This window comes from Arachis hypogaea, chromosome 10, assembly GCF_003086295.3.
Source record: "Arachis hypogaea cultivar Tifrunner chromosome 10, arahy.Tifrunner.gnm2.J5K5, whole genome shotgun sequence".
Classification (NCBI taxonomy): Eukaryota; Viridiplantae; Streptophyta; class Magnoliopsida; order Fabales; family Fabaceae; genus Arachis; species Arachis hypogaea.
Genome location: NC_092045.1, coordinates 102566035 through 102584407, shown reverse-complemented (window position 1 = coordinate 102584407; position 18373 = coordinate 102566035). Strand labels below are relative to the sequence as shown.

General features: G+C 33.1%; 1 protein-coding gene and 1 long non-coding RNA gene across 2 annotated transcripts; both read right to left on the bottom strand.

The window, feature by feature from the left end:
• Nucleotides 1–643: 643 nt before the first annotated feature.
• On the bottom strand, nt 644–1748 carry LOC112716182 (uncharacterized). The gene is made up of 2 exons (XR_011866836.1): nt 1338–1748; nt 644–862 (listed from the first exon to the last, which is right to left on the bottom strand). It is a non-coding gene; the product is annotated as an uncharacterized lncRNA (long non-coding RNA).
• A 1856-nt stretch (nt 1749–3604) lies between these two features.
• On the bottom strand, nt 3605–6834 carry LOC112716180 (protein ROLLING AND ERECT LEAF 2). Its single transcript, XM_025768043.3, has 4 exons — nt 5545–6834; nt 5063–5241; nt 4722–4945; nt 3605–4632 (listed from the first exon to the last, which is right to left on the bottom strand). The coding sequence occupies exons 1-4, from the start codon at nt 6563–6565 to the stop codon at nt 3837–3839; spliced, it is 2220 nt and encodes a 739-aa protein (XP_025623828.1). The 5' UTR covers nt 6566–6834; the 3' UTR covers nt 3605–3836.
• Nucleotides 6835–18373: the final 11539 nt, after the last annotated feature.

Genomic DNA, 18373 nt, shown 5'->3' with positions numbered 1-18373 from the left:
ATGCTTATATATAGTTAACTATAAATAGTATAAAATATTGTGTTCATTCATATACTTTATCCAATATTAATTAAGTGGGGAGTTAATTTAAGTTGAATCCTACATACCATCCAATAATAAAAAATAAATAAAGAATTAAAATGTTTATTTTATTTTTCATTTATCAAAGTATAAAATATGAGCTAAAGAAAAAAAAAATGTAAAGTAACGCAAGTTTGACAAATTCAATCAGTATTTATTTATTTTAATTTTGTAATATGGTTTGGGTTTGTTGCTATTTTCCTTTCATTATTATGAATCATCAAGTCAACCTCAATACAGCATCATAATAATTGAATTCCCTTAAGCAACAAACACAGATAATGAAAGTTAAGATCATCACTCAAACCAACAAATTGTAGTTAGGAACAAGAAGCAGAGATAGTCCATCATCCATTCATATCTTTTCTAATAAATATCATCATAACTTTAATATATCTTGAATAATTGAGCCAAATTCTTATCCACAAAGCCACAAAAATCAAAAAGAGATATTTCATTTAATTTTAAATTAGGGTTAATAAGATTTTGAATTATAAGGTATAGGCTGAAAATTTTTTTTGTCTGATCCTTAACTTTTTTTTACATACAAAATTGTCCTTAATGTTAAAAATTAAGTTTTAAAATTTTTTTTTTTACTTAAATATTAAAATTTTGGACCAAATTATTCGTAATAAAAAATTATAAAATAAAAAAAATAAGAGAAAGAGAGTATTTTTCTCCTGCGAAGGGGGAGGGAAAAAGAAGGAGGAAGGAAAGAAGAAGTTATCCACAATCCACTTCTGCTTCTACTTTCGCCGCCACGTCTGTACGATTTTGGTCCCTAAAGTAAGGACAATTTTAAAACTAAATTAAAACTTAGGGATGATTTTGTATGCAAAAAAATGATTAGAGACGAAAAAATTTTTCGACTTATACCTTAGGACCAAAATCATACTTAACCCTCTAAATTACTATTCTTTTAAACAAATCAGTCATCCTATACAATATATGTTTAAATACAAAATACACATTAAAAATTTGTTAAAGAATAATATATTTATGTATAAATATACCATAATTGATTTAAAGACTAATTTTTTATGTGCATATCATAATTTTTATTATGAAATAAATAGTTATTTAGAATCATAGAGAGTATAGCATATAAATATTTCATATGTAACAAAGTGACAAAGGGAATTATAGAATCAAAAAGTGTACAAGAAAGAAGACATTGGCTTTTTGCATAGATAGGTTTTAAAATTCAAGTCAACAAATCTTTTGGCGGCAAGATCAACCTAGAAGGATCGGCATACCTCGCCGAGAACGACCGGGGGAGGTTGTCGGGTTCCATCCACCCCATTCCATGATCGAAATTCATGGAGTAAGTTTCCGGATCATAAACACCATCCCTCGCCGTCGCAGCTGCCGGAGAAACATAAACTTTCTTCTTGTCCCTCTTTAGCTTCCTCCAAATAATCTTCCAAACTCTCTTTGAGTTGCTTCCTTCACAATTATTGCCACTTGCTGATGAATAATAGCTTCTATAGTGTGGTTTTGTATAGCTTCTACCCAACCTTATGCTCTCTCTTGAATTAGTAACGCTTGAACTCAACCAATTCTTCTTCATATCCATTTTATTTTATCTTCTCAAATCCTATAATAAAGAGCATCTTATATGGGCATCAAATATGTCTAATTTGTGTGATAATGTTTAATACACCAACTAATTAATACCCAATTCTTGAAGCTAAGTAGTCTCATTGTTTAAGACGTTGTTATCTTCATTATTAGTGACAGGTGTATTGATTTATTAGGTACTTTTGAATATTATAGAGTATAATGAATAGAGTAATAGAGGAAATAGACTATTTTATTTTTCATTAAATAAGTGTCAAAAAGTAAGACCGCCGAATTAGTCATCAATTACCAGCCGCCTAATTCTCTCTTCTTCCTTCCCATTGAAATGTAGGCATAATAAATACTTTATTAATCTTTGTATATTTTGAAAAGTTTAACCAACCTGTATTCTAACTAATTTTAGATTAATATTGTGCTTAATTTGTTAGTTTGTTTAAATAAGTATTTAGAATTTAAATCTTGTTTTGTGTATATAATAATTTATTATTGGCCAATTTAAATTTTTAAATAGAATTTAAATTCATAACAAATTACTTTTTAACCTATTGAGTTAAGAGATATTATAGGATTTTAATAAACATAAAATAAATATTTTAAAATTAAACTTTAGATTTTTTTATAATTTTTTAAATAATAAATTTAACATATATTTTTAAGAGATATGTTAATTTAACCCTATTTCTATTGGATTGTGCTATACATTACTATGAATTTTAATACCATGTTAATCTGACATGAGAATTTTTTTGAAAATAATTGTCACTATCCATGAGATGGAATACAAGTTTTGGCAAAAACTAAACTAATTTTTTATACAAGGATGAATAATATGGGAATATAAAAATACAATGATAATTATATTAAATAATGGAGAATGAATTTGTCGTTCTTAAAATTAGGAGTAAATTAACAAATAAATTTTTTAAAATGTATATTTTTGATAGATAAATTCATAAAAAAGTATCAATAAAATCCTTCACGAAAATAGATGCGAATATATTATCTCTATCTAATTAGTCCCTATAATTAGAGTAAAAAAATTTTTAGTTTGATCTAACTTATCCATGTCTATGTTATTGTGAAGGACTTTAGTAGTACTTTAGCAGAAATTAATTTATCTAAAGTATAAATTTTAAGAATTTATTTGTCACTTTTCTCTATAATTAATAGCGAACACTTTTTTTAGGGTAATGCTAAGTAGACAAAAAAACAGCTATAACTTACCTTATTTAGCATTTATTAATTATTGCAACAATTAATAAATGCTAAATAAAGCAAGTTATGACTGTTTTTGACTGATTTTCTTTAGTTACTAAATATTTCCGTTTTTTATTGACCGTAATTAATAACGATGCTTTTCTTAAAATGCAATGATAATTATTGAACATAATTTAGAAATAGCATACCATAAATGATTGATATTTTTAATTTAAAAAATATTTAATAATAAAAAATAACCAAAAAAGTCAAAATTTGACTTATTTAGCATTCATTAATTGTTAATAAAATTAATGAATACTAAATAAATTAAGTTTGAGTTGTTTTTTTTTCTCCCACCCAACATTACCATTTTAATTTTAGAATAGCAAAATTACTATCCCTCAAAAAAAAATTCAGTGCCAAAATTATATATGAAAAAATAAAAACATTTCAAACTATTGAAACTTGGAAGAATAATTTACAAAAATATCATCTATAAAACGACCCACTTTTAAGTTGAATTTATCAAATAAAAATAAACTCAGTCTCTAAATATACCTTGTGAATGTTTGATCTTCCATAGATAATTTACAAGAACGTGATTTTTGTGACTAATGCTTGTACTTCATTACATATTTCAAAACCAAATATGGTAGTTGTAAGGAGAGACTTCTTTCACCACTTGATTAGGATACACATCATATTGATCATGAGTCAACATATAATTTGGTGAAAGTCAACAATCTTAAACCCATTTTAGGCTAATTAATTGAATAACAATAAATAAATAAATCATATCATACACACTTGAGCAATAAGCTTCCATCAAAGGCCTATGATCTATGGCAAAATTTTAACACAAGATTCATAAATATGCATTTTCACACACACTTGTGTCATGATAATGAACAAAGGCCTCAAGTTTGAACAGAAAAAACCTACATAGGCTTCTCAAAACAAAAGCATTTACATTGTCATGCTGTGCCACCTTCTTGTGATTGTGTGACTGCCTTGAGTTTCTGGTATGCGTCGGCGCTCGCATGAGCATAGTCCGATAGCGCGCGGAAGAGCTCAGGCAGGCGAGTTTTGAGACTTTGTAGCGACTTCTCTCGAACCTGAAGACACAGTTTTTGGTGAGCTTCGACTTCCTCTTCCAGTCTCTTCTTCAAGCTCTCAACGACGAATTGCTTCTCCGAGACAGGGTTGTTTGTGTTTACTTCCTCTCCTCTTTCGTGATCTGCTTCCTCGGACCCTCGCCGGAGTAAATACTTCTGGTACCATTCCTCGAACGCTTGGTTTTTCCGCAAGTATTCCTTTCTGGTTTCCTCCCATTTCTCCTTTAGCTTCATCTCTTCCTCTTGCTGATTTATGATCGTCTTGATCACGGCAGCGAAGGAGGAAATGGCGGATTTCGCTAGCTCATCCGGGAGCTTGTCAACGTAGTCATGCCAAGCAAGGAGGAGGGTTTGGATTGGAGGATTCTGGGCTTTGGGTGGGGACGAGATTTTCTCTTTTAGGTTGCTTTCGATAGGGATGAGGTTCAACTTGAGCCAGCTATGAAGAGCTTGTATGTATTGTTTCTGGTGAGTCACAAGCTTCTCGAATTGAGAATGCCATTCTTGAACAACATTCAGAAGTTGCACGCTGCGGTCGTAATGAGGCTTGGTTGTTTCCTTAGGAGCCTGCGAAATATCAACCGATTTGAGGTCCATAACGATTTTCAGCTGGCTGTCGTGATGCATGCACATAGTCTCCCACATGTTCGCCATCCTGAAGAGAAGTCGATTAGGTTCCTGATTAAGACTCTAGCAAATAGTTCGAAACATTAATTACTCGGATCCTGCGCAACTCAAACTTACTCATTAACAAGAGCAACCAATTTCGGATACAACTGTGCGTCACGGATATGATTCACTTCGGAAACTGTTGAATCCATCGACTGCATGTCAACTATATATCTCGTGTGCAAATGACTTACGGCAGCTTTGGTTTTCTCCAAGGATTCAGCACTGGCACCGCGTTTCTTCTGCTTGTTTAGGATGGCGACTTTTCGCTGGTATTCGAACTTCATAAGCTCGCCTTGCTGTTCGACAAGCAGAGCAGCGAACCTCAATAAGGCAGAAGCTTTTGTAAACCATTACAAGATACTAACATGAAAAATAACAGATAAGAAATGTCGAAAACGGAAGATGATAGCTACCTTCACCTCCTCATAAAGCTTCTTTTCCCATGCTAACAACTTATCCAAAACAGTGGCATGAGTTTCATATTCTTCTGAATCGAAATCATCCTTGGCGCCGTCACCACCATTCGACACGCCTCTAAACGACCTATTCCAAGTGATCACGCGCATAACTCTCGCAGAATGATCAATGTGACCTGCAGCAAATCAGCACCATAAAACCATTCAATTCCCAAACAAACAACCAACTAAAATACACTTCAATTCGCGCGCACACACAACTCCAAAAGGGAAACAAACAAATTCACTAAATCCCCTTTGGTTTCCCACAAAGACAAAGACCAATGGATTGCTGCATACAATACAATTCATTCATCCAGCCCAAGTTTTTTAAACAAATTCCATAAATAAACACGAGACACAAAATAACAACATAAAATGATCTGCATATACGAAGTCGGGACTAAAATGACTAACAAAATCAAAAGAATGGAAGTTACCCCTATTGTCAGCAAAATTGGAATGATAATGCAACCTAGTGGCCTCAAGCATCTTGTTAACTTCCTGAGAACTCTCAGAAGCTTTGAGGAAGTGATCATCAAGAAGGGTCAAAATCTGCAAAAGAGTAACACTTGGAACAACAACCTTCATTGCTCTTCTGAAATCAGCAGGTGCAGTTTTTGAATGCTCAATGTGCGTAGCTTCTGAGATCTCCAAATCATGATGATCTTCCATAACCACAACACCACCTTTTTCTTTAACATTCTCAGGGGTCTTAGGTTCAACCTCTTCCTCCATTATAACACCATTCTTCTTTCTAACATTAACATGTTCACTTTCTTCAACAACTTCTTCTTCTTCTTCTTCATTGATGACGTCATCATCTTCACCATCACCCAAAGAAGGGCCAGGCATGTTATCTACCATGAAAAAATAGTCCCAGGCCATGCCTTTTGCCTCCGGCATCGGCGGAACCGCCTTCAGCTCCGGCGTCCTCGGCGGAGACGACGGCAGCGCGTCACCGGATCCACCATTTTTCTTTGAGACATTATTTTGTTGTTGTTCTCCTTCGTCCTCTTCGGCAATGGCGCCGGTGGCGTCCATTCCGGCGGCGATGTTACGGCGGTGCTGGGTGGCGATGGCGGGGGGCATGGTAACGGCGCGTTTAAGAGGGACAGGAGAAGGTGAGAAGCTCGGCAACGGAGGAGGAGGCGGAGGAAGGGTGTCGTCTATGGGAGGAGGAGGCGGCGGTTGGGGATTGTCCGCGGCGGAGAGAGGCGGAGGAGGCGGAGGCGGATGTTGGTGGTTGTTGGTGGTGTTATCAAGGTGTTCGGCGAGGTTGGTCTCGCCGTGGGCGTAGTCGCTGAGGGCGGCGCCGGTGTGCTTGAGTGCGACGGCGTAACCAGAGTGACCGGCGGCGAAGGCGTTTCGGGCGGCAACCGCTTCTTTCATAAGGGCTTTCCGGTCTTTACACCTTGCCACTGATTCCTCATTATCGATCTTAGATTGCGCGCAGCCCATTGCATAAAAACGCAAATGGGGTTCCGATTCTGAATGAAAGATCGGAGCTTGATGAAGAAGAGAGAGAGAGAGAGAGCGGTAGCTAGCTCATGAAGATTGTAAGGGTTTTTGGGGTTCCAAAACGGCGTCGTAATGGGATAGAGTTCTTCGTTTTGAGTGCAAAGATGAGAGAGAAGCGAAGTGGTGGCAGTGGCAGAGATTCTCTTTTTTGGTCGCAGGCTTTGGTTACGAGGTGTCTTTATCGCTTCAATTTTTAAATTAACGGTCATATTATTATTATTATTATTGCTGCTTCTTTTGTTTTTGTTTCAGCCTCACCGCCTTCTCGTACAAATCTTAATCAATCTGGTTAAGCAATAGGAATTTTGAGGAGGAAAAAGGGTTCTTTATACTTCCCCATTCAAAAGTTTGAGCTAACAACTAATTCTTCTACTATTTTGTGTTCATAATTAATAAATAAATAACAATAGTATGTCCATATTAAAAACTAATTGTTATGTATATTTTAATTCATTATGTACTTTTAATATATTTAATTTTGTAATCAATTTTAGAGTACACTTGTATGGTAGGTTGATAAATAAATTAAATTATGTTTATATTTAAAGTTTAGTTAACAAGTGTTCTAAAACTATATTTTAGGGTTTATTAGTATTATAACCATTTTTAAAAATTTTCTTTTAATAATAGTATAAGATATTTTTTAATTAACAATCTTAGTAAGTGCTCACATGTTTATCAGAATTCCACAATTGGTGTAGAATCTTTGCGTACACTTAATTGTGTGTTGTAAATGGCTTGAGGAAGTTTATTTATGAGGAAGTACATTGTATCGACCTACTTTACTAGCCTTTTACTATTTAAATTCTTTTCTTGGTGTAACTAATTCTCGGTTAATTCAATTAGTTTGATGTTAGTTCCTTTGAATCAAGTTTTGATAGTATTGTAAGAAGTCTATCCGTTCACTTTGGGTTAGAATGATGCACATTTTTTTATTAAAAAAAAATATAGATGTATTATTTTTTTATGAAGTTTTATGACAACACTAGCCCTGTGTTTGGTTCAAAGGACATCGGAATATAAAGAAAGAAATTTTGTAGTATTGTGTTGAAAAGAAATTTCTCTATTATTCTCTAGAAATTAAAGCATAAATTATTCATTATAATGTATTATTACATAAATTATACATTATAATGTATTATTGTATGCTAATTTTAATTATAAATATGTTTAATACATAAAATAATTTTTTTATATATTTTATTTAAATTTTGAATATCATATTTGAATAAAACTCTAAATAAATTAGGTTTAATTATTTTGGAGCAATTTACTTATTTAAAACATTTAGAAGAAAACGTTACTAAAATACAACTTTTGAAAACATCAGACGCAATTGCAACTTTTTAATTATATGTAAACCGCAACATTCTCTTGCGGATTAAGATTTGCACGTAAATCGTTACACCCTGCCACGGTTTACGTTGAGATGATGATAGTGCATAAGCCGCGACACCCTGTAGCGATTTATGTTGAGAGAAAAAAGTGAAGAAATCGCGACATCCTGTAGCGATTTCTTCGAATTATATGTACTATAGATTCTTCATATAGTACATGTTAATATTTTTAGGTTTATTCCATTATGCCTCCAATTATGAGTACAATTAGTTATTTGAGTTTTTATATATCATCTTGTTCCATCTTACACGGTGCTTTCACTTGAAACTTTTTCTTTTGATAATGGACTCTATAAAATCCAGTCAAATCGCATTTAATTAAATATAAATTAAATATGAGCAAATATAGTTAGAAAATTTAGTAATAAGAATTTGAGGATTTAAATATGATATTTAGACTTAGTAAATTTTTCTGAGTCGGAGAACATAGTTTTTTGTGTAAAAATGCGCACTGCAAATTTGACCACCAATACCAACTGAGATCTGTCCGGTACTACAGCTGAATAAATTAATTATAAGTGAATAAGGTTAGGAAACTAGAAATTATAATTTGGGAAGCTAGAAATATTTAAAATACGATTTAAAACTCTAATCTTAAAGGTTTTGGTCCAAATTTTGGACCAACGAGCTAAATTGATTGGACCGGGCCCAAGTCCAACCTACATTAACTCAAATTAATAAGCATTCACCTCATTCTTTCACACACACAGAGGAGTGAGGGTTTTACTATTCACCCTCCTCTTTAAATCACCATAACTTGAGCTACGGAGTTCCAATCGACGAGTTGTTTGCGGCCACGCATCACTCTCCTCGTTCTCTTCAATTCTATATATGTATTGTGTTGAGTTTCTCAATAACCTCTGCTCAGTTTTTGTTTTTCCTTTTAAATTTGAATTTGGTTGTGGATTTTGAGGAAATATGTGATTTTGATTATTTAGGAGTGCTCTAGTACGAGCCATTAGTGAGTTCCATCAACTAATTTTGTGGGTTCAAGCAAGGAACCCTCTAATCCTTGTGATTTATCAATTTTATGAACTCTAGATTGATTATAAGTGTGAAAATTGATTATGTTAGAGTATTGGGTGGTTTTGGTTCACAATTGAAAGATTGATATTACTTGTAGGGTTTCGGTGAGGCTTGGAGCTATGGGTTGGTAGAGATTTTCAAGAAGAAGCTCAATTATTTTGGCTACAAGAGGTACGGTTTAAGTTTTATTTAAGTACAGTGTGGTGTGATAAGAATTCCTAGACTAGATGCCCCTAGGATTAGATTTGGATTATGTATTTGGATGAATTTGATGTGCGTAGATGATATATTGTGGTAATTGAAGGTTTGGATGAAATTAGTGTGATAGTGCATAATTGGTGTGTTATTGAATTTTGTATTTAATAAGAAATTGTGTGAATTATGAGTTATACATGTATTATCACACAATACACACATCAACTCACCTCCGACCTCCGACCCAAAATTCACCAATATATATATATATATATATATATATATATATATATATATATATATATATATATATATATTGGTGAATATGTATTATCACACAATACACACATCAACTCACCTCCGACCTCCGACCCAAAATTCACCAATATATATATATATATATATATATATATATATATATATATATATATATATTGGTGAATTTTGGGTCGGAGGCCGGAAAAGGTAAGGAAGGTGAGTTGATGTGTGTATTGTGTGATAATGCATGATGATTTTAATGAGTGTGATATTGTTGTTGATTATTGAGATGGAAGTTGAATGATAATAATGTTGGGTAGTGATATTGGGTCTGTATGCTTGTGGATGTTAATAAATGAAGAGGCTTGGTGATGTGGATATAGGATGGTGGAATGATGTGTTTGTGATGTATATTGTTGAGGTTTACATTTTTATAAGTAGAATATGGGTATGGAATAGATGATCTATGTGATGCTAGGTCTTGGAATGATGAAAAGGTATATGAATATGAATTAAGCACATTAGGACTGCTTTGAGTGTGGAATAAGTGATGTTGGATTGAAAATTTGGTAAAATTGAGGTTTAGAGATTTTTAGTGAACTTTGACGGATCATATCTTGAGTTACAATTTTTAAAATTTAATGATTTTTGTATTAAAATAAAGACAATTCAAAGAGCTTTAAAATGGTATCAATTTTGTAGAAATTTGAATTTTGTAGAGAAAGATATGATTGTCGATAGTTAGTGTCCGAAATCTGAATTCCGTGATGTTGCAGAATTTTTGGTTTCTGGTTTGTGTACGCACGCACACACTGTGTATATTTTTTAAAGCGTGCGTACGCACACCCTTGTACGCACGCACATACGGAGATATGGCTGCTGTTGGGAGCGCTAGCACGCCTTGGGCACACACACAACCAACGAAGTTTTGCAAGATGTGCGCCTGCTCACGCTGGGAAGTGCGTTCTGTTGGGGGCGTTCGCACGTTCTGTGCGTACACTCAACAATGAAAATTTTACTTTCTGTGCATACACAAAGTCTTGTGCGCACGCACACTTTTTAAAAATTCTTCTGGGCATGTGTACGCACAACCCTGTGCGCACGCACATTGCCCTCTTTTTCAAAAAAAATCTTATTTTTAACTGTTTTACCTTCCTGACAAGCTTGCAACTTTCCGTAACACTTACTTAAACCATTTTATCAGTTTTAGAGTATTGAATCAAGAGAGAAAATAGTAAGGAAAAAATGGTGAAATTTTGATTATGAGATTAGAAGACTGTGACTTAAGCTTGGTAAGTTCTGTAGATGAGATAAGAAGAGAATTAATGATGATTATAGGATTGTTAGCGAGAGCGATGATGATGAGGAGATTGTTAATGAGAATGATGATGGTTATGAGACTGATAAAGATGATGATAATAATTATGAGATTGTTAATGAGAATGATAACGATTAAGAGATTGATATTAAATATGATATTGATTGCAATACATCTATCTGGGTAGATGCAGTGGCATTGATATACTTGCTCCAAGATGTGGTGAGATATACCTGCCTGGGTAGATGTAGTGGCATTGATTCCACTTGCTCCGGGTTTAGTTTGCAACTCTTGGGATAAATGCAGTGGTTAGCCCCCACTTTCTCCCAGTCGAGGTTGATTTAAGATTTGTGAAATTATCTGAGTTTCGGATTTCCTTGGTTAGATGCAGTGGGTCGGCTCCACTTTTTCCAGGTTGAGATCCGAGATTCTGTTGACCCTGTGTTGTAAGATGTGGCCGGACACTTATACCTTTCAGGATGAGCTCTCCCCTATGGATATTTTATTTTGATTTTTGAGCTTGGGGATGCGCGCTCGCAGGAACTGTCCAATGGTTAGCTACTATGACATGTCGGGTTGGCTTTGTAACCGACTGATGATATCATCAGCCATAGGGTAGGCATTCATCATTTGCATATGTTTGAATTGTTTGGGTTTGCCTATTTATTTTGGATTGCCAAATTGTACATATATGCTATGCTACCTGATTAAATGCTACTTGCTTTACTTGTACTTTAATTGTGTATTACTTGTCTGTATTGCTTGTGTTTGTACAACTAAGAGGTCCCTCATGCTGGTGTCGATTGACGCTGAGGGCTATTCTTTTTAAGATGGAGTATTGATATGATTAATTTAAAATGATGATTATTGAATGAGGTAATTTGAGTTCCCTAGGTAGATGCAGTGAAGTGATTTCACTGCTCCAGGTAGAAAATGAGATAATTTGAGCTTCCTGGGTAGACACAGTGAAGTGATTTCACTTGCTCCAGGTAAGGATATGAAGTAATGATATAGAATTGTTGAGACAGAATAGCTGGTGATGGTTTTGTTTATGATTCTGATTCTGATTTGTTGGAGAGTTAGAAAGTTGGGAAGCATGAGGAAAAGGAATTAGATTTAGCATTCCCTTATGACAGTTGCCTATTTATGGATTAGTGAGAATATAGGATGAATATTGGGTGAAAGAAAGTTTAGGATGCTAAGTGAGATTTTATTACAATGCATTGTATTTATTTGACACTTTTACCGTACTGGGAGCCCATGGGTCGGGGGGTTCTCATTCCGTATATATATATATATTCTGTTTTTCAGATATAGGTCCTGGTGCTCAGCAGTGAGCTGGATTCGTCTGGATGACGGCGGAGTCTATCTGATTCTGTTTTGTGCTTTTAGATCTCTCCCCTTATTTTTGTAAAACCAATTATGATGTATGTATGTATTCTTTTAAAACTTGCCTATAGAGGCTTTGATGTATTTTTGGAGAGATATGAATTTTCTGTTGTCAACTGTTTTAACTTTGTAACCCTAGTCGACCTAAACTTCGTGGGTTGCGACTAGTGGCTAGTATACTTATATTTATGTCTATTCTATTTTCTTCCTCATACGCTTTAGTTATTTCATCCATTAGCGGAACGCGTTGAATTTTCCTATGTTTCGATACGTGAGTATTATGACTTCGCGATTTTATTTTACTTCTTTTCATGCTTCTCGTTTAATATTTCCTTTCAACATATATATAATTACATATTATAATCCACCTTGAGAGTCATACCACCTTAATATCATTGACTTATGACTCGAGCGTAAGGATCTATATATTAAGGTGTTATAAACTCAATCTTCTCTCCATTTCGTTTAGACCAAATATACAAAAATATAAGAACCAAAACTTCTCTACTGGATTTGATGTTTAATTAAAAATTTAAGAGTTTTTTTTGTGTGTGTTCATTTATAAACAATCCCACTAAAATTTGAATAATTTCACATTAGTTAATGCTTTTTAAAGTTACTACTTGCACAGAATAAATTAAAACTTTCCTCATCAATGTACTCCATACAAAATCTTTTAAATTTGTTTCAATCACTAGCAGTATGAATATTTTAATTTTTTATTATTTTTAATATTCTCTTTCATATTTTAATTTTTATGTTTTTTTGTTTATATGATATTTGTAGTTGGTTTTATCAAATTTTTATTCTTTCTTATCTTTACGAGTTCTTTTATGTACTATATTTTTATTTTGTATAAAAAAATTTATTTTTATTTGGCTTTTGTAAAATTTGTAATTGTAATTATTATATAATATGTTTATTATCAAAATTTTACATAATATGAATTATGATCCTATCTAAAAAGGCAAAATAAATGAAAAACTAATTATAAGTAACAATAGAATCATAAATAATAAAAATGTATAGTTTAAAATAATACTAAATTAAAGAGTACTGATAGTACTAAAAAAATTATAAAATATTTTTTGTTTGACATTATAAAATTTATAGTACTCTCTTTCATATTTTTATTTTTTATTATATTTATTTTATTTATATGAAATAATTTTTATATTTTTTTAGTGTTATGATATTTCATGTATATTATTATTTTTTGCAATTCTTATTATTTCTTTGTTCATATTAACTCTTTTTTAGTATTTATTATTCTTTATGTCTAATATCTTTGTTCAAAATTTTGTATCTTCTATTCGGTTTTGTAAAATTTATAATTATAATGCTCGTATACAATATTTTATTGTAATTTTTTTATAATATAGATTCTGAATCCCATTCAAAATTTTCCAAATGAATAATCTGCTACTCTCCTTAAACGGATTTATACTCGTTCAATTTCTGAAGAAACTACTAGAAGGTGTCGCGGTTTCTTTGTGCAGCCATTTGTTCAAAAACTGCTACAGGGTGCAGCAGTTTCTGCATGCACGCCGTTTAACTAAACCGCAACAGGGTGTAGCGGTTTATGTGTAATCCTAATTCACGAGAGGGTGTTGCGGTCTACATATAAGTAAGAAAGTTGTAATTGCGTCCGCTATTTCTAAAAGTTGTATTTTGGTAACGTTTTTTTTTCAAATATTTTAAATAAGTAAATTGCCCATTATTCTGTTAGTCATTATAATTTTATCAAATTTACAATTAGATCTTTATCTTTTTTTTAATTGGATTCTTAGACTACTTTTAGTTTTGTAATTAGGTCTTTTTTCGTATAAAAAATATTAAAGTTAACAGAATATTTTTCTACAAATTAAAGGTATCCACAATTAAGAACCTAATTAAATCTTTGGCCACATATTTTCTAAAAAAAATTCCTTTAATTTTAATATTTTTGGTACAAAAATAACCTAATTATAAAATTAAAAGCAGCGTAGAGACCCAATCGAAAGACAAAAATATAGAGACCTAATTACAAATTTGGTGAAACTGAGTAAATGATTAAATTCGTCCTTGAAAAATCACTTGGTCTCCAAAGTAGATTCAAGAAGATTTTTTTAATCAAATTTGTTTTATATTAGTCCTTCTATCACTTTCATTATTGACCGCTTCAAAATTTGTTGATATGATATATTATTAAGTGATACCATATTGACCGTATCATAAATTCGACTGTCGTAATTAGCTGCTAATAGGGTAAATTTATGCAAATAGATCAAATTAATCCCAAATTGAAAGAGACTTTGAGGCATTGAAATTCTTCAATTTGAGATTAATTTGATCTAATTTGATAAATATATCATGTTAATAGTCAATTAGGACTGTTAGATGTATATTGTAGTATCACTTAATGTACCATAACAATAAACTCTAACGCAATAAGCAAATGAGGTGATGGAAGAACTAATGTGATCAATTTAAAATTTTTGAAAGACGAATTTGATTAAAAAAAATTTTAGAGATCATTTTAAAAAATAAATATTTTTTAAAAAACAAATTTAATTATTTACTTATAAAATTATAAAAACTAATAGAATAATTAAATTAATAAATTATTTATCACATTATTCTACAACCTATTATGTTTGTGTACTTTTAAGACATATTTAATGTATATAATAAAACTTCAATTTTAATTATAAGATGTATTTGTCAAAGGTGGGATTTTTTATTTAAATAAATTAAATAAATATATTAATTATTGAAATAAATAATTTTAAAAATTATTACCGAAATTCGTCTCCCCAATAAACGATTCTTCTGAAGGTGACTCAGACGAAGAGTACATTGCCAAAAGTGCCGATACGATTCTTCTGAAGGGGATGATCGGGAGGAGTTTGTACCAGAAACGCCGGCCGAGATAGCGGTGTGCTATGTTTTGTCCCCCCTCCTACCCGATTCCAGTACTATCAGATGTACCAAGTCACTATCATACATTGGATCTGGACACCATGCATGAGAAATATTCATTTTCCAACACTGAGAAAGAGGATTATAACCTAGACGTTGGGGTAGAGTTTGGGGTCGGCCATAGATTCAAATGCCGAGATGCAGTGATGTAAGGTGTGAAGAAGTACAGTATTCACAGAAGTGCTGAGTACCGAGTGATCAAATTAGTCCGATTAAAGTACCATGTGTATTGCCGTCAAGCTAGAAATGGCTATCCATGGAGTCTCCGTGTTACCCTCCGACAGAACCTCAGATACTGGTGAGTTGAAGTGTAATTGAGTCGTACTTACTCATTTATGATTACTATATATTGAGTTATTTCCAACCATGGATGTTTTATTTTGTTAGGGAGGTCCGGAGGGTTGGTGGAGCCCATACTTGTTTAGCACCCACTATGTCCCAAAACCATCGACAGTTGGATAGCAATCTCATCTGCAAGGTCATCTTGCCATTGATACAGTCCAACCCATCCGTCAGCATCCCTGTCTTGCAAGGTGCAGTCCGACAGAGCTATCACTTCAAACCTTCGTACAGATAGGTGTGGATGGCGAAGCAAAAGGCAATTGCTCAAATATACGGAGATTGGGAGGAGCCATACAACAAGGTGCTGAAACTGCTTCAGGCACTGCAGAGTTATTTTTCCGAAACTATTTGTGAGTTAAGGGTCATACCGTACTACGCGGGCACCTTCTGGTCCGCGACTCTAGCATGTTCAACAAAGTGTTTTGGGTTTTTCCATCATGTGTTGAGACTTTCAAGCATTGAAAGCCATTTGTTTACGTCGATGGCACGCATTTGTATGGCATATACGGTGGAATGTTGCTTATTGCAGTGGCGCAAGACGGCAACAACAATATCCTGCCTATTGCTTTTGCCATTGTGGAGTCTGAGCATACGAAGTCATAGCCGTTCTTCTTTACTAATTTGAGACGACATGTCACCCCCACAAAAAGACATGTTGGTTATCTCTGATAGATCGCAGGCGATCAAGGCTGTACTCAACGCCGATGATAGTGATTGGCAACCTCCTAGGGCGTTCTACGCTTATTGTATTAGACACATGGCCGCAAACTTCATGACTCATTTCAAGTCAGTCGAGGGCAAGCGATACCTTATTAACGCTACTTATAGTCCAAGAAAGACTGGGTACAAGGGGTATATGGATGCCTTGAGAGGTTTGTCACCGGGGATGGCAGACTGGGCTGGTCGTTTCAACAAAGAGATATGGCTGCAACACTGCGACAACGGTCAACGGTTTGGTCATATGACAACAAATCTGTCGGAGTGCATCAATGCAGTTCTCAAGGGTGCACGGTACTTGCCGATTTCTGCCATCGTGCGCATCACATACGAGAGGTTGCAGAAGTTGTTCGTCACGAAGGACAGGGAGGCACAGTCACAACTGGCTGCTGAAAATCGCTTCTCCCAGAGGCTGATGGCAGCCATTGAGAAGAACAGAGAAGGCATCCTGAAGATGCGTGTTACTCATTGTGATCGACAGGATTCCATATTTGTTGTGGAGGAGTTAGAGCCGTTCGAGGGTTGGTCGCAAGGTTCCTTCCTTCCCCCAGCCTTATCTCGTTTACACTGTAAACGAGATAAACTTGTATGTATCATGTTTACACTGTAAACGAGATATACACTTGTCACGCGCACATGCCTTATCTCATTTACACTGTAAACGAGATAAGGCTGGAAGACAAATTTCGGTAATAATTTTTAAAATTATTTATTTCAGTAAATAATACATTTATTTCATTTATTTAAATAAAAAATCTGTTAAAGGTGTCATACTATCATTATTGCATGCGGATAAACTATATAGTATAAATCTAGTATTTTTTCTTGATTAAATTAAAAAATAATTATTTTTCAAAATAAATAATTCAACTTTAAATACGAGAAATCATTTTTTTGGGGATTCACGTTAGATTGTCCAGTAACGTAGCGAACTACATTATCATCAGGCAATTCGCCTAATGATCGGCGAATTGCTGGGGTTCGTCTAATTAAAAAAGACTCGCTCCCTTCTTTTGTATTTCACTTATAGTATTCTCACTCACTTTCTAAATTCGCATTTCTCTCTTGAATTTTCTCTCTCTATCGACTCTCTTAATTCCTTCACTTTTCGGGTAAGTCTTTTCTTTGTTTTTGCTTTTATTTAATATTTATTTATTTGTTCTTGTCGTATTTATTTATTTAGTTTATATAATATTATAATAATATTATCAACTAAATAATTAGATAAGTATTATGTAAAAATAAATATTAATTGTTATAAAAATAAATATTAGAACTAGTTAAATTAGTGTTATGTGAATAATATATAAAAATAGTCATTAGTTATTATAGAAATAAATATTTTAAAGTATTTTATAATCTTAGAGTTAGTAGTAATATGTAGAGTAGTTTTCAACTATTATAATCTTAAATATTTTTTGAGTAGATTACAATACATAAAAATACAAATATATATTTACAATAGAATTGTTTACGATTTAATTTGAACTTAAAGTGCATTTAGAGTAGAATTTGCATATTATTATTAGCATTATTATTATGTGTTTTTTGTAATTAGTGTAATATGATATTAGATTATAGATTAAGTATATTAATAAATTATTAATTATGACATATTATATTAGAATATAAATAAATAAATTATACATTGAGAAGATTTTTTTATATTTCTGAAGCTTTATATAGATTATATGGATGGAGCAAAACTTGATGAGAGGTTATGAGAAGGACACGTATAGATTAGATGAGGATAATTAGATTGTCGAGAGACCGTGACAAATGGTATAAAATTTAAATTATATTTAATGTGAATAAAATTTATAATTTTTTTTAGTTGGAATTTAACATAATTTTATTTGCCTTTTTAGGGTGATAGAATCTTACGCACTAGAAGAAATACACTAGCATGCCTTAGCAAGCTAGCCAGGCCATTCTTCACGAGTAGACTTCGGTCATGTAGCCTACATACTTGATTGTGATCATGATTAGGCTTTAGTGTCTGCTTTGATCGAGAGGTGGCGTTCGAAGTCACCAGTGGCGGAGCTTGAAACGAAATTTTGGGGGGGCTAGATAGAAGATAATTGTCAAGATGCTTTTGATATGAATCTCATTTAAGATAAGCTCGTCTAACCTCATCTTTCTGAT

What these genes read in the sequence shown, in the direction of transcription:
- LOC112716180 (XM_025768043.3), bottom strand. Translation starts at nt 6,565, where the DNA reads ATGGGCTGCGCGCAATCTAAGATCGATAATGAGGAATCAGTGGCAAGG. An exon ending in CAATTTTGCTGACAATAGGG is followed by an intron (nt 5,242 to 5,544) that starts GTAACTTCCATT and finishes GATTTGCTGCAG; the next exon opens with GTCACATTGATCATTCTGCG. An exon ending in AGCTTTATGAGGAGGTGAAG is followed by an intron (nt 4,946 to 5,062) that starts GTAGCTATCATC and finishes CTTGTCGAACAG; the next exon opens with CAAGGCGAGCTTATGAAGTT.